Source organism: Natator depressus, chromosome 3 (assembly GCF_965152275.1).
Source record: "Natator depressus isolate rNatDep1 chromosome 3, rNatDep2.hap1, whole genome shotgun sequence".
NCBI classification, from domain to species: Eukaryota; Metazoa; Chordata; order Testudines; family Cheloniidae; genus Natator; species Natator depressus.
Genome location: NC_134236.1, coordinates 61,854,112 through 61,866,018, shown reverse-complemented (window position 1 = coordinate 61,866,018; position 11,907 = coordinate 61,854,112). Strand labels below are relative to the sequence as shown.

At 45.0% G+C, this 11,907-nt stretch overlaps 1 protein-coding gene across 1 annotated transcript; it reads left to right on the top strand.

Moving 5' to 3' along the window:
• Window positions 1–5,768: 5,768 nt before the first annotated feature.
• On the top strand, window positions 5,769–10,335 carry HTR1B (5-hydroxytryptamine receptor 1B). The gene is made up of 2 exons (XM_074948011.1): window positions 5,769–7,434; window positions 9,332–10,335. Exon 1 carries the CDS (start codon window positions 6,219–6,221, stop codon window positions 7,371–7,373), a length of 1,155 nt encoding a protein of 384 aa, XP_074804112.1. The 5' UTR covers window positions 5,769–6,218; the 3' UTR covers window positions 7,374–7,434; window positions 9,332–10,335.
• The last annotated feature ends 1,572 nt before the right edge of the window (window positions 10,336–11,907 follow it).

Genomic DNA, 11,907 nt, shown 5'->3' with positions numbered 1-11,907 from the left:
CATCATCTATGAGTTCTGTTTAGGTTGAAGGGGAAGCAGTCACTGAGCATTGATACCACTTCCATGAGCTGGAGGAAGCCAGTTAGGCAGGATACAGTGTCTGGAGATGAAGTGGCAGAGAATGTGCAAGGGAGGATTGAGTCCTCTTATCATTTGACTCTGGATGTCCAGTTGAAAAGTAATTTGTAATGCAAGATAACCCCTATTTATAGGAAGTTTGAGTGTCAACTGCACCTATGGATGCTCTGATCTTCCTAACTGGACAAATTTAAAGAAAAAAGTGATAATTCAAATAATATCAGCTTTATCCCTCTGTTTAAAGAGTCCAATTAAGTGTGAGTGTGTATGTGTCTGTGTGAAAAAGAGTGTGAGCATGAGCACATGTGCTTGTTTCTTTTTATAGGACTTCAGAGTCAAAATCAAAACCATCCCCAGCTGTTCCTTATAATTAAATTTTAGTAACTCAAGCTGGGTGTTTTTATTTTGACTAGTGACTTAAAAGAGTTGGCATTTAAATGGCCTCATCTATATTTCAAAGTTAACATTAGGAAACTTCACACATATTTTGGTGGTGTTTGTCTGCTGGCAAACTCAACCAAATACCAATATAAGTATAAGGGAGGCTTAAGCTGTGCCTAGAGCCTTATACACTGGAGTGACTTAAAGCCTAAGGGAACACAACAAAATCCATAAGTTCTGATCCTACAGTCTGATTCATAGAGACAGACCTATGAACCTATGCAGAGACCTGTTGACTCCAAATGGGTGAAAAGATCCATCTTCACAGATCTGATTGTGGGCTTAGACTCTTAGTTTGTGGTATTCATAGGATTGTTCCTACATATCTGCCTTTCCCTCTGACTTCTTCACAAGCCACCGACCCAAGTTTGTGCCACATCAATCACCATATGCTGGCAGTTTGCAATAAAATAACCAGAATATTATCTTTTTTTTCACTTGCAGTTCCTTAATTAAGCTATTTTAACAGGTCAAGATGTGAATAAAAGAAATATCAGAACTATTACCCCAACAGAATGAAATGACTATTTATGCATTCCTCTGTGTAAAAGCCAAAAGCTGCAAGAAGTTGAATCTCTTTCCATAAGCATTTTTTAAGGCACAGTTGACAAGAAAAGAAGCTTGCGAGAGTTTTTGCCTATTGCTTTGAAATGCAGGTTTCAGTGCGATGGCATAACTATGGATTAGAATCATTCATGTGATAATATATGTGATTCAAATTATTGTGCTGATTGAAACTCCGGGATAAGATGACACTTGCCAATAATTTCTTGAAGATCCTGCTATCATCCTGTTTCCTGCCTCCATCAATTCTTGGCTCTGTGGGAGCCCATCATGTAACAGCACTTGGACTGTGCACTCCTTGGGTGGAAAGAGAATAAAAGACACCCTTGAAAGTCTGCAGCATCTTTCACTATGGCCCAGACCCTGAGAATCAGTATTCACAGCCCAAAGAGAATAGACGCAGTTTTCCAAAGTTTTCTTTCCCCTTTTTACCAGGAATACCCATGGAGTAGCTCCACAGCCTGGGTGGGAGCATTCCTTCTCCCCGGGCCCCTCCATGGAGATCATTAGTACATAATCTGCTACAGTGAGCCCAGTTAGGAAGTTGTCTTTTACCTTATTGCCTGTAAGTAAGATATTGCCAGTTCAAGCAGTATTCCCAGTAAGAAATATAGGGTATATTTGCTGAAATAAGTGGGGACAAATATGGAGGCCCAATTATTCCCTGGTGTAACTCTAGTGAAATCATTGAAATTACACCAGTGATGGTTTTGGACCTGGATGAATACACTCTTGATCATACGATTCAGCGTTGTATAGCATAACTTTAAAAACGTGAGAAGGAAAGACATTTCCTGCCAAACAAACAGGGGACCAATGACTGATGAATATCAACGTACAATACCGAGAATTAAGGGAGAAGGACAACCGCAAGAGCACCCTCAGAGGAACAAGAACTTTTTATAATAATGGTAAACAACTGCATTAGAGAGGCCAGAGCTCATTCTCCAGCCACCTGGTATTTATCTTGATTAAAGGTTAGATTGGAGGTCATAAGGTTAGAACGTTACTGTTGAAGGACATTCGGTTCTAGGAGAAGAGACTTTCCACCGAAGGAAGACATGCTGCTGCAAAACAGAAACAGCTTTTGAAATTAAAATCAGTTGGGTATCACAATTCTTCTCGGGAGAATTCGGGGGTGGGTATTCAGAGGGAAGTTGCCTACAGGAGTTTAACCAAAGTCAATAGAAAATGTTAAATGGGAGAGAGGGAACTTATGCTGCAACATGAAGAACTCACATTGTAAAACCTCTTCCCACTGAAAAGAGTCCCGAAGAATACCAAAGGCTCTATATTATTATTTGTTATAAGTAACGATCAACGAATCAACGATCAACCTCGTTGTGCTTGGCAATGTTGAAGCATGTACATAAAACAGTCCCTACGCCAAAGGGCGGGAGACCAAGCTTCACTGATGGTCAGTATTCCACCCTCATTTACATCCGTGGAAGAGTAATTAAGCAGTGATTGAATTTACCCACTATGTAACATGTGGGCATGGGCTAATCACTCACTGCTAAATTGTCAAGGAACACATTCCCAGTGTGCAGTGAAGTGCAGTTAAATACACCGTTGTGTGTACATACAAAATAAAATACTTTCATAAAAACAACTTCTGGCCTTTTAATCAAGTGCATACTTTACATCAATAGGTGACGAATCTTGGCTATATCGATTGGTTCCGTGCTGAAAAAGTGGCAAACATCAGAGGCTGATGCTTGGAAGTGAATAGGGACGATATATACTGCGACCAGAAGCCAATGCCAGTACAGCCAAACCTTGACTATCAAAACTCCAATTAACTCAAACTCTCATCTTTGCCAAGATTTTGATTGAAGCTCTAGTTCTGCAGAGTTTCTAACTAGATGATTTCAGTGAGGCGAGGACTGGGCCTTTATGGCTTGACTTTCAAAATGCCGAGCACCCGTACCTTCAACCGATTTGTGGGTGCTCAATACTTCCGAAAGGCATGCCACCCTGTCTGGAGGGTGCAGAGGGGGGATTGAGCCCGCGCACGTCTTGCTGTCCAGCATCACTGCTTTTCCATTCCTTATGGACGCTAGCCTGTTCCAGAAGGTCTCTTTCCTGGACAGTTCCCTACCGACGGCAGCTCTTTCAGCGCACACCGCAGCCTGCAAAGTCCCGGTAGCTGTATGCAACTTTTTCTCTGAGCTTCTATTTGGGGAGCTTTCTTACCAGCTTCCTCCCCCCTTCGTTTATATTTGCACATCCCTGCTTCTCAGCCTGCCACCCTAACACGCCCTTCGACTGCACACATCGCCTTGTCTGGTGTGCTTGTCTCGTCTTACAAGACTTTTCGAGTTCTCTTAAAGCTGCACCGCTGGTCAGGTGGGGGAGTGTATAAACAGGAGGAAATGGCTCTATAATTCTGTGCCAAAGCCATGGGCTATGATTCTGGCTCTCTCTCTCTAGATCAACTTACTTTCTAAGAATTGTCCTCTAAAAGCATTTCACTGTGAGCACACCTGAAAACACCCACTAAAAAAGAAGGGTCATCAGCAAGAGGAAGGTGCTAACCCCTTTAGCTCTTGACATTTTACCTGGCCCACTGCACAGAACAAGCGGCTGGCTACTGGCTGGGCGACAAGAGCAAACGTGCAGTTGCAGAGTGCGGGCTGCACCAGGATCACCGACCTGCTCCCTTGAACAAAAGGCTCCCTGGAGGTGCTGGTGACTTTGAGGACTCAGCACTCCCGGCGAACAAGAGCAGAGCTTGCCAGCTAAAGATTGACAGTTTCAATTGCCAGACGACAATGCGACGCCCGCTGAGGTTCCCGGGTATGAAAGATTCAATGAGATTTTTAGTGCTCTGAAGTTTTATGCATAAACAACATGCACAAATCAAGTGTGTGTGTGTGTGTGTGTCTACTGTATACACACATGTACATATAGAGATTTCGGGAAGAGAATTCCCTTTCCTTTCCCTTCCCCAATCCGTTTTCTATACATCACTGAGAGACTCCAGCAGGAGCACCGAATCAACAAAAAATCTTACATTTATTTTTCCTTGCAAAACTTTCCTTTGCTGCATGTGGGAAATGACTGAAACAGCTGCAAGGGCCACTTCTCAACAGCGCCCAGAAGTTAGAAATCCTGTACATTGTGTGTCCAGCCGGCACTAACACCACACACACACTTCAGGCTCAGTCAGCCGTGTGTGTGTGTGTTGATTAAAGCATCCTCTCCATTAAACAGAGTGTGAACGTGGGGGCGGCAGCGGGGGGGGGGGGTTCTAAATGACAGAGTGATAATGCTTTAACAATCGGCTATTTGCTGTTTAGGACTTTACATCCACACAATAAACGTGGATTTACACAACGTTAGTCCATAAAAGCGCTGGGCTCCCATCAGAGCGCTCCCCAGTCCTGGGGTTTCTCGCGGTGGGGCGGGGGGAGAGATTGCGACTCCGAGAGGAACCCGATAAAACTAGACCAATTCACCGGTTTATTGCCGGAAATCGAAGGCTGGCAAACAACAGATTACAGCTATCAAGCTAATAAAAATCACCTACTGCCGCCCTAAAGCCTAATCTCTCACCCCGTCAACTTGAGCGCTTTTGTTTGTAATCCGTTGTTTGCCTTTCCCAACCGGATACTGACTATATCTGAATGCAAAACTTCCCTAGCAATGTACGGGATACGGGTTCTGGAACAAGGATGCGCACACAGTGTGAATGGGATGCATCACTCGCGGGCAATGCTCTGGGGTGGCGGGCGAGCTGCGCTTGGCCTGCCTATGTTTAAGCAGTCCAGCAGCTGCGGGGGGCAGTTTCCAACAAAAGCAAATGCAACTGCAGCAAGGACCCCCTCCAAGGGGGCTACAATACAGAAGGGCCGCACTATCACCCCAGCATGCACAGCCTGGGTTAAAATCAGGGGGCGGATAAGAGATAACAGACGTTACCAAAAGACAGGATCCCTCCCAAACGCACCAGCCATCCCCGCCCCTATCAGGGATCGCTGCAGCCCGGGGTCTCGGTCTAAGGTTCCCCAGCTTTGCAGGCTCCCTGGCCCCTCGCTTGCAGCTTGTTTCCAGCGCAGAAAAGCCCCCTCGGGCAAACCCCCGGGCTCAGGGTTCCCGCCCAGGAGCGGCAGGTAGGGGAGGGGGGACCAGGCGAGAGATCCTCCGGAGCGAAACGCGGCTTGGGGCTTGGCCCGACCCGGTTCCTCGGCCCGCTCTCTCCTGCGCTCACAGCCTCGGGGCGGGCAGCCGGAGTGGAGGGATGCCCCCGGCTCCGGTGGGAGAGGAGCAATGCACGGCCGGGAGGGGGGCAGAGGAAAGCGCTGCCGGGGGCGCTAGGACCCGGAGGGAACCTCCCCGGGCAGGGGGGCGGGTGCTGAGCCGCCGGGAACCCGCACTCGGCACCGCACGAGTTGCGCTGCTCCGGCGGCTCCGAGCCGGGCTGTATATAAGGGGCGGAGGCCGCACGCCTCTCACTCCCGGCCGCGCCGCTGCCTGCCGGAGCCCAGCCCCTGCCTGCCCCCGAGCGCTCGGCGGCCACAGGGGGCCGCCTTTGCCTCCCGCCGCCCCTCGCGGCAACTTGCTGAAGTGGGCTGCGGTGGCGGTGGCGGGGCAGAGCTCCCGCGGGGCACCAGCGAGCCGGGCTGGCGCGCCCGGCGCACAGGGCTCCCGCCGCGTCCCCCGCCAGCCCGGGCGGCCATAGGCAGGGGAACCTCCGCCCGGCCCAGTACCCGGAGCGTCGCGCTGTTCCCGCCCGGAGGCTGCGGGCTGCCCGGGGAGCGTGGCGGCCCCAGCCCCGCAGGCAGAGCCGCGCTGAACCCCGCCAAAGCGCGGGGCGGTTTCAGGCTGGCTGCAGCCCCGCGTGCTAATGCACCGGCTCGCGCGGTGCCCGGGTTTCGCTGGCGCCGCTGGGCAGGGACCCGCCAGGGCGCAGGAGAAGCGAGAAGGCTCCCCATTGGATTGCCCGGCTCGGGCGGGGATGGGGAGCGTCGCCTCTCCCCAGTCCGTGCCGGGGCCGGCGGAGTTGGAAGAGGTGCAGCCCGCTCCGCAGGCGATCGGTTTCCTGGCGGGGGGAGCTGCCCTGCCATTTGCCGCCTTGGGTTGCTAACTCAACGCCCGTCAGTTTGCCGGCTGACGCTTCGGCTGAGAAAGTGATGGAGCAAGCGGCTCCCTGCCAGCCAGCACCCGACAACCTGAAGGTGCTTCAGACCAATGACTCGTACCACGACCGCAATTGCAGTGCAGCGGAAGGGATCTACCAAGATGCCACTCCGCTCTCCTGGAAGATAGTCCTCACCATTATCTTGGCTCTTATCACTCTCGCCACCATGCTCTCTAATGCATTTGTAATTGCAACCGTCTACCAGACGAGGAAATTGCACACTCCGGCCAACTATCTCATAGCCTCCCTGGCTGTCACGGACCTTCTTGTGTCTATCCTTGTCATGCCCATTAGCACCATGTATACTGTGACCGGGAAATGGACTTTGGGCCAGATCGTCTGCGATGTATGGTTATCTTCGGATATTACTTGTTGCACAGCCTCCATCCTCCACTTGTGTGTCATCGCCCTGGACAGATACTGGGCGATCACCGATGCAGTTGAATATTCTACGAAAAGGACTCCCAAGAGGGCAGCGGGCATGATCGCTTTGGTCTGGGTCTTCTCTATCTCCATCTCCATGCCGCCTTTGTTTTGGCGTCAAGCGAAAGCGGAAGAAGTTTCTGACTGTGTGGTGAACACAGACCACATACTGTACACCGTTTACTCCACAGTGGGAGCCTTCTACTTCCCCACCTTGCTGCTGATAGCCCTCTATGGAAGGATCTATGTGGAAGCCAGATCTCGGATTTTGAAACAGTCGCCAACGAAAACAGGCAAAAGATTAACAAGGGCTCATTTAATAACCGACTCCCCCGGATCATCGTCATCTGTCACCTCCATAAACTCGAAGGCCCCAGAGGCTTCCAGTGAAACCGGATCTCCTGTATATATGAATCAGGTCAAGGTGAAGATCTCGGATGCCCTTCTGGAGAAAAAGAAGCTCACGGCTGCTAGGGAGCGGAAAGCTACCAAGACTTTAGGGATTATTTTAGGAGCCTTCATTGTCTGTTGGTTGCCCTTCTTCATCATTACCTTGGTGTTGCCTATTTGCAAGGACGCTTGCTGGTTCCACATGGCCATCTTTGACTTTTTCACCTGGCTAGGATATCTCAACTCTTTAATCAATCCCATAATCTATACAATGTCCAATGAAGACTTCAAACAAGCTTTTCATAAATTGATGCGTTTTAGATGCACAAGCTGAATGTTGAATGCATTGTGTTCTCCCGGGCTGCTTGAATACACTTTTGTGTCTGATTCTACAGGTAGGTTGATTATTGTTACAATGTTATCATTTCTCTAAAAGGCTGCTCTAATGGGAGAGCGAAGTTCAATCAGGCAAGCAGGGCTTTGCTTCCCTTCAGAGGGGCGAATCTGTAAAAGTTTCTCCTCTAGCCCTGGTAATCCCGCTAAGTAGCAATAGCTCTTAAAAAAAAAAAACAAACAAACAAAAAAAAAAAACACTGTTGTCTCTCCTGGATTATGCCCTCTAGAGCCCGTAGAGCACTATGTTAGGAGTTGGAGAGCTTTTGGACAGATCTACAGCTTGGCAGTACTTGAACTAGAAGTTTATCGCCCAGCATGCCCTAGGAGAACTTTGTATCAGCTGTCTCTGCAAGTCCTTTGGCAATGTCTCGCTACAGCTATCTTGCTCTTTGTTTCTTTAATTTAAAACATGACGGAATGAGCCACGTGGACTTTATAAGGCTCCAAACCGTAGTTTGTAAGCGGACAGAGCAGACACCTGGAAGAATTGGCAATGATGGGTTGAGGCTAACCACCTTATACTTGAAACTGGGGGCAGGGAGGGGCTATTGAGTATGAAAATAGCAACCCCATTGTGTGTGTTTTCCCGCAGCTGAGAGACTTATTTCTGTTTAGCTATTGTCAAATCACGTTTAACAAATCAAATTAAATTGTACGTGCGCTCGTGCCAAAGCCTGCAAGCTGCTTTCATTTTATTGCCGCTACACTTTTCTGACATTTTACATATTTAAACTCGCAGCCAAAGGAGGCCCATAAGGAGTGACTCACACCAGTTTGCTGTTATTCCATATATTAATACAATCATTTAGCCCAATTAATGTTAAACAACCCATCTTTTTAAGATGCCTTTGCTCTCTAATCCAATTCTGCCAATCTGTCTAGGGCGGAAAAAAAGCAGAAATTAATTCACAACAGTAAACTGGTCAAACGGAAGCTAATCTGATTAGTGACACTGGGGTCGAATTAAGAGAGCCTTGGCGTATCTTCTCCGTGCAGGACTTTTAAAATGCGAAGTATTTTCTCTTTGCACTCATTCGCAATAACATTCCTTTCACTTCTAATCCCCTTCTCATGCACCATTATGCACCTTCAGAGACCTGCTCCCTTTCCAGTAATATTTGTAATGCAATATAGTAAGAACCCCGATGTAGCTCCGGTCTCTTGATTACTCATCTCCTTGTGAGGATTACATGAAATATATGGGCCATCTACCTTAGAACAAATAGAAATAGCAAAGGTAGGCAGTTTCAGTGCTTCTGGTTTTTGCTCAAAGAATTTTGGAGTTTTGGGGGCAATATTTAGATAAAACTAAGTGCCAGAGTTAATGTAATATTCATTGGAAGGAATGAATGTTGCTTCCAGATCGATAGTTCATACTGAACTGTGTAAGTGCCAGCACAGCCTTCTCATTTGCACCTCTCAGGAGACTGATAACTAGTTACTTCTCTAGACAGAAAGATCAGAAGATTTCACTGTGCAGTTGGAGCTTGATCCAAAACTCCAACATTCAATATGAATTTTTCTATCTATTTCAACTAGTTTGGATCTGGCCCTGTTTTAGGAGTGACCTTAACTTCAGCACACTCTGGGTCCCATGCTGCCTTTGTACACCCACAATTCCCTTTGGCTTCAAAGACAGTTTTGCCTGAATAAGGGTTGCAGGATCAGGATCATTTGAAGTAAAATGATTTTAATATAAACATTAACATTCTATACACAGTCCCACTAAATTAAGTGTCCTAAAGGATTCTGTTTACTTCACATGTTGAACACATGTGCATTTAGCATGATATAATGGAATATATATACTTTTCAGTGCCATTTTATGCAGAATACTTACTGTCTTTGTTGTGACACTTTAATAATTCTATGAATTTTTTCCCTTTTTGTCTGCAGAATCAAGTTGCTATTGTAAAGACACACTGCTTGAACCCCTCCCGCCCCAGTTGTCAGATTCATGATGCTGCAATAACATCAATACATACTGCCACCAAATTGTTCTGCCCTGCATTTCAATGTAATGACTCTTGCAAAGATGCTTTTCCAAAACACACATCTCTTACAAAAAGAGAGCAACTGCAAATCAAGATTTAGAACTGATCGGGGTTGGAAACAAAATTTGAGAGTAAAACGTCTATTTATTTTGCAGGCTTGCCTTTAACTTTTCTCTTGAAAGTTGTAGGGGTGTGCATAATAGTTGTTTGTGTCTGTATGACCATAGTTGTACTTATGTGCACCTGTAATTTCTTTTTCAGTGGAAAGAGCTGTTAACTTTACTTTAAAAAGCGACGGGAGGAAAACTGCAGCATTTAAAAATAGGAACATAAACTGTGTAAATGACTCCTTGGGCAGAACATGTGTGTGAAGCAGGAGTGTGCAAAATGTTATATTTGTATTCGAAACAATAGTAAATACAAATACTGTAGTAATAAGAGTCCTAGATGTATTCAACTGCATCACACATATGGCTGTGTCCTCGGTTTATCCTTTAACAATTGCTATCTCTTGTATTATAGTTTCCTTCATAAGTTAAATAGTTCTACTCAAACATTAAGGGAAAACAAAAAGTTCTATGTGCTTTACCTTTAAACAACTGGGACCAAGTACTATTTGATGTTGTAACTGAAGTTTTTTCTATTTGTGTCCGTTGCACACCCTTACTGCATCAAACACTGGAGAATTTAGACCATCTAAAATACTTAATATTGATTATTCTGCTCTGTAGGGAGATGAAGCAGTTTGCTTTGTTAAATGAGCCACAGCACCTGCAAAATAAATACCCATAATTCTGGATAAACTGATGTCAGACATCAGTGAAATAACTTTCTTTTTTTTTTCTTTATTCAGCTAAGATCTTAAGACAGGTCTACTTAAGTCCAGCAGTCAAAATTAGAGTTTCAGACTGTGGCCACCTGCTGTGATACAAGTGCATTGAGTGTTCCTCCTATGTGTAACTGAAAATGAAATACAAACAATAAAAAGCTTCACTGTGTTCTCAAGCGTATTTAGTAGTAATTGTGTTACTAACAAGAATATTTATTGGTTCACTTGGCTTTCTCAATACTGTCCTTATAGGTGAAGATCATTTGATGTATCATTCAAGACAGTGATTGATGAGGGCTAAAATTGTAAGCTGCAATCAGCCATCAGGTTTTTAATAGAGTGCTTCACTCTTGAGCCTTCCACTGTCCTTAGATATAACTTCTATGTTTATTTTCTGTACCATCACAGATAAATTTCAGTAATATAAATTACATGCTTAATAAAAGCACAGCTTATCACAATAAGAATAAACAAAACCTGCTTAGTCACCCAAGTGACACAGTAATTAATGCTCCTATTGAAAAAAGAATTATGCTAGACTAGACTTTGTTTGTAGGCCTATCAAGAGAAATATGTGGGATTTAGTCAGCTATTATCCACATATGCTTGCCAGGAGAATCATTTAAACAATATAAATTTACATATTGAATTCAACAGCAAATACCTGAGCCTTCATCCTTGCACATCCAAAGCTCCCATTACATACAGGCGTGTGTGTATGTGCGCATACATGTGCACAGAATACAAAACATAGCCCACAAATTGCAAGCACAACCAATGGTCAAAATACATTTGTAGAAAGCTGATAAAATCTAGAAGGCTTTCTTAAGACTGGAATGGCTATTTATCACCACAAGTTTTTAGAAAGTGTTCTTTTTAATTATTAAAATACAACATTGTTTTTTCAAAATATAGAAAAGTTTTTTTCAAACATTGGCTTAATTGATAGAAGTGCTGCAGTGCCGTTTAAAATGTCTCTTTAAACCTGATTTTTAGAAATTTTTGTGAAGCCAAAAGCAAAGAAGAAAGCATTTAATAATACTTAGCCTACACTATATATAGTACCTTTCATTTTCAAAGTTGTTTTCAAACAGCGGGCCAGATCTTGTTCACCCCAACCAGCCACTGATATGGATAGGAATTTTGAGTGTCCAAGGAAAGGAGGATCAAATCCATAAATAAATTAATACTTATAACATCCCTGTTATATCAGTTTTAAAGCAAGGAAAAGAGCATACGTGACTCATCAGATAAAGCCATAAAAGAAGTCAGTGACAGAGCCAGGATTAGAACTCTAACATTCCTTGTTCTCAGATCATTAGACGAAGCCTTTATTTCCAGTCACTGTAGGACTGACACTAGATACTACTGACCCCTAATTGTGATGTGAAAGTTTTGCTAAATAGTAGCAGAGATAATCCATCAAGGGATTATCTGTGCAAGTTTATGATGAGTCTTTCTTTGACCTTCCAGCACAAATAAATATGCTTCAGCTAATAATAGTCACTGTTGGGAAGACAATCATGGTAGAGATTGCACTGAATGATTAGAGGCCAGAACAAGAAATCTTGGATTAAACAGAAACCACTTTAATATATCCCCTTGTTATAGGATTTACTATTGGCTGAACACTGACCATGTATTTCAAA

What these genes read in the sequence shown, in the direction of transcription:
- HTR1B (XM_074948011.1), top strand. Translation starts at nt 6,219, where the DNA reads ATGGAGCAAGCGGCTCCCTGCCAGCCAGCACCCGACAACCTGAAGGTG.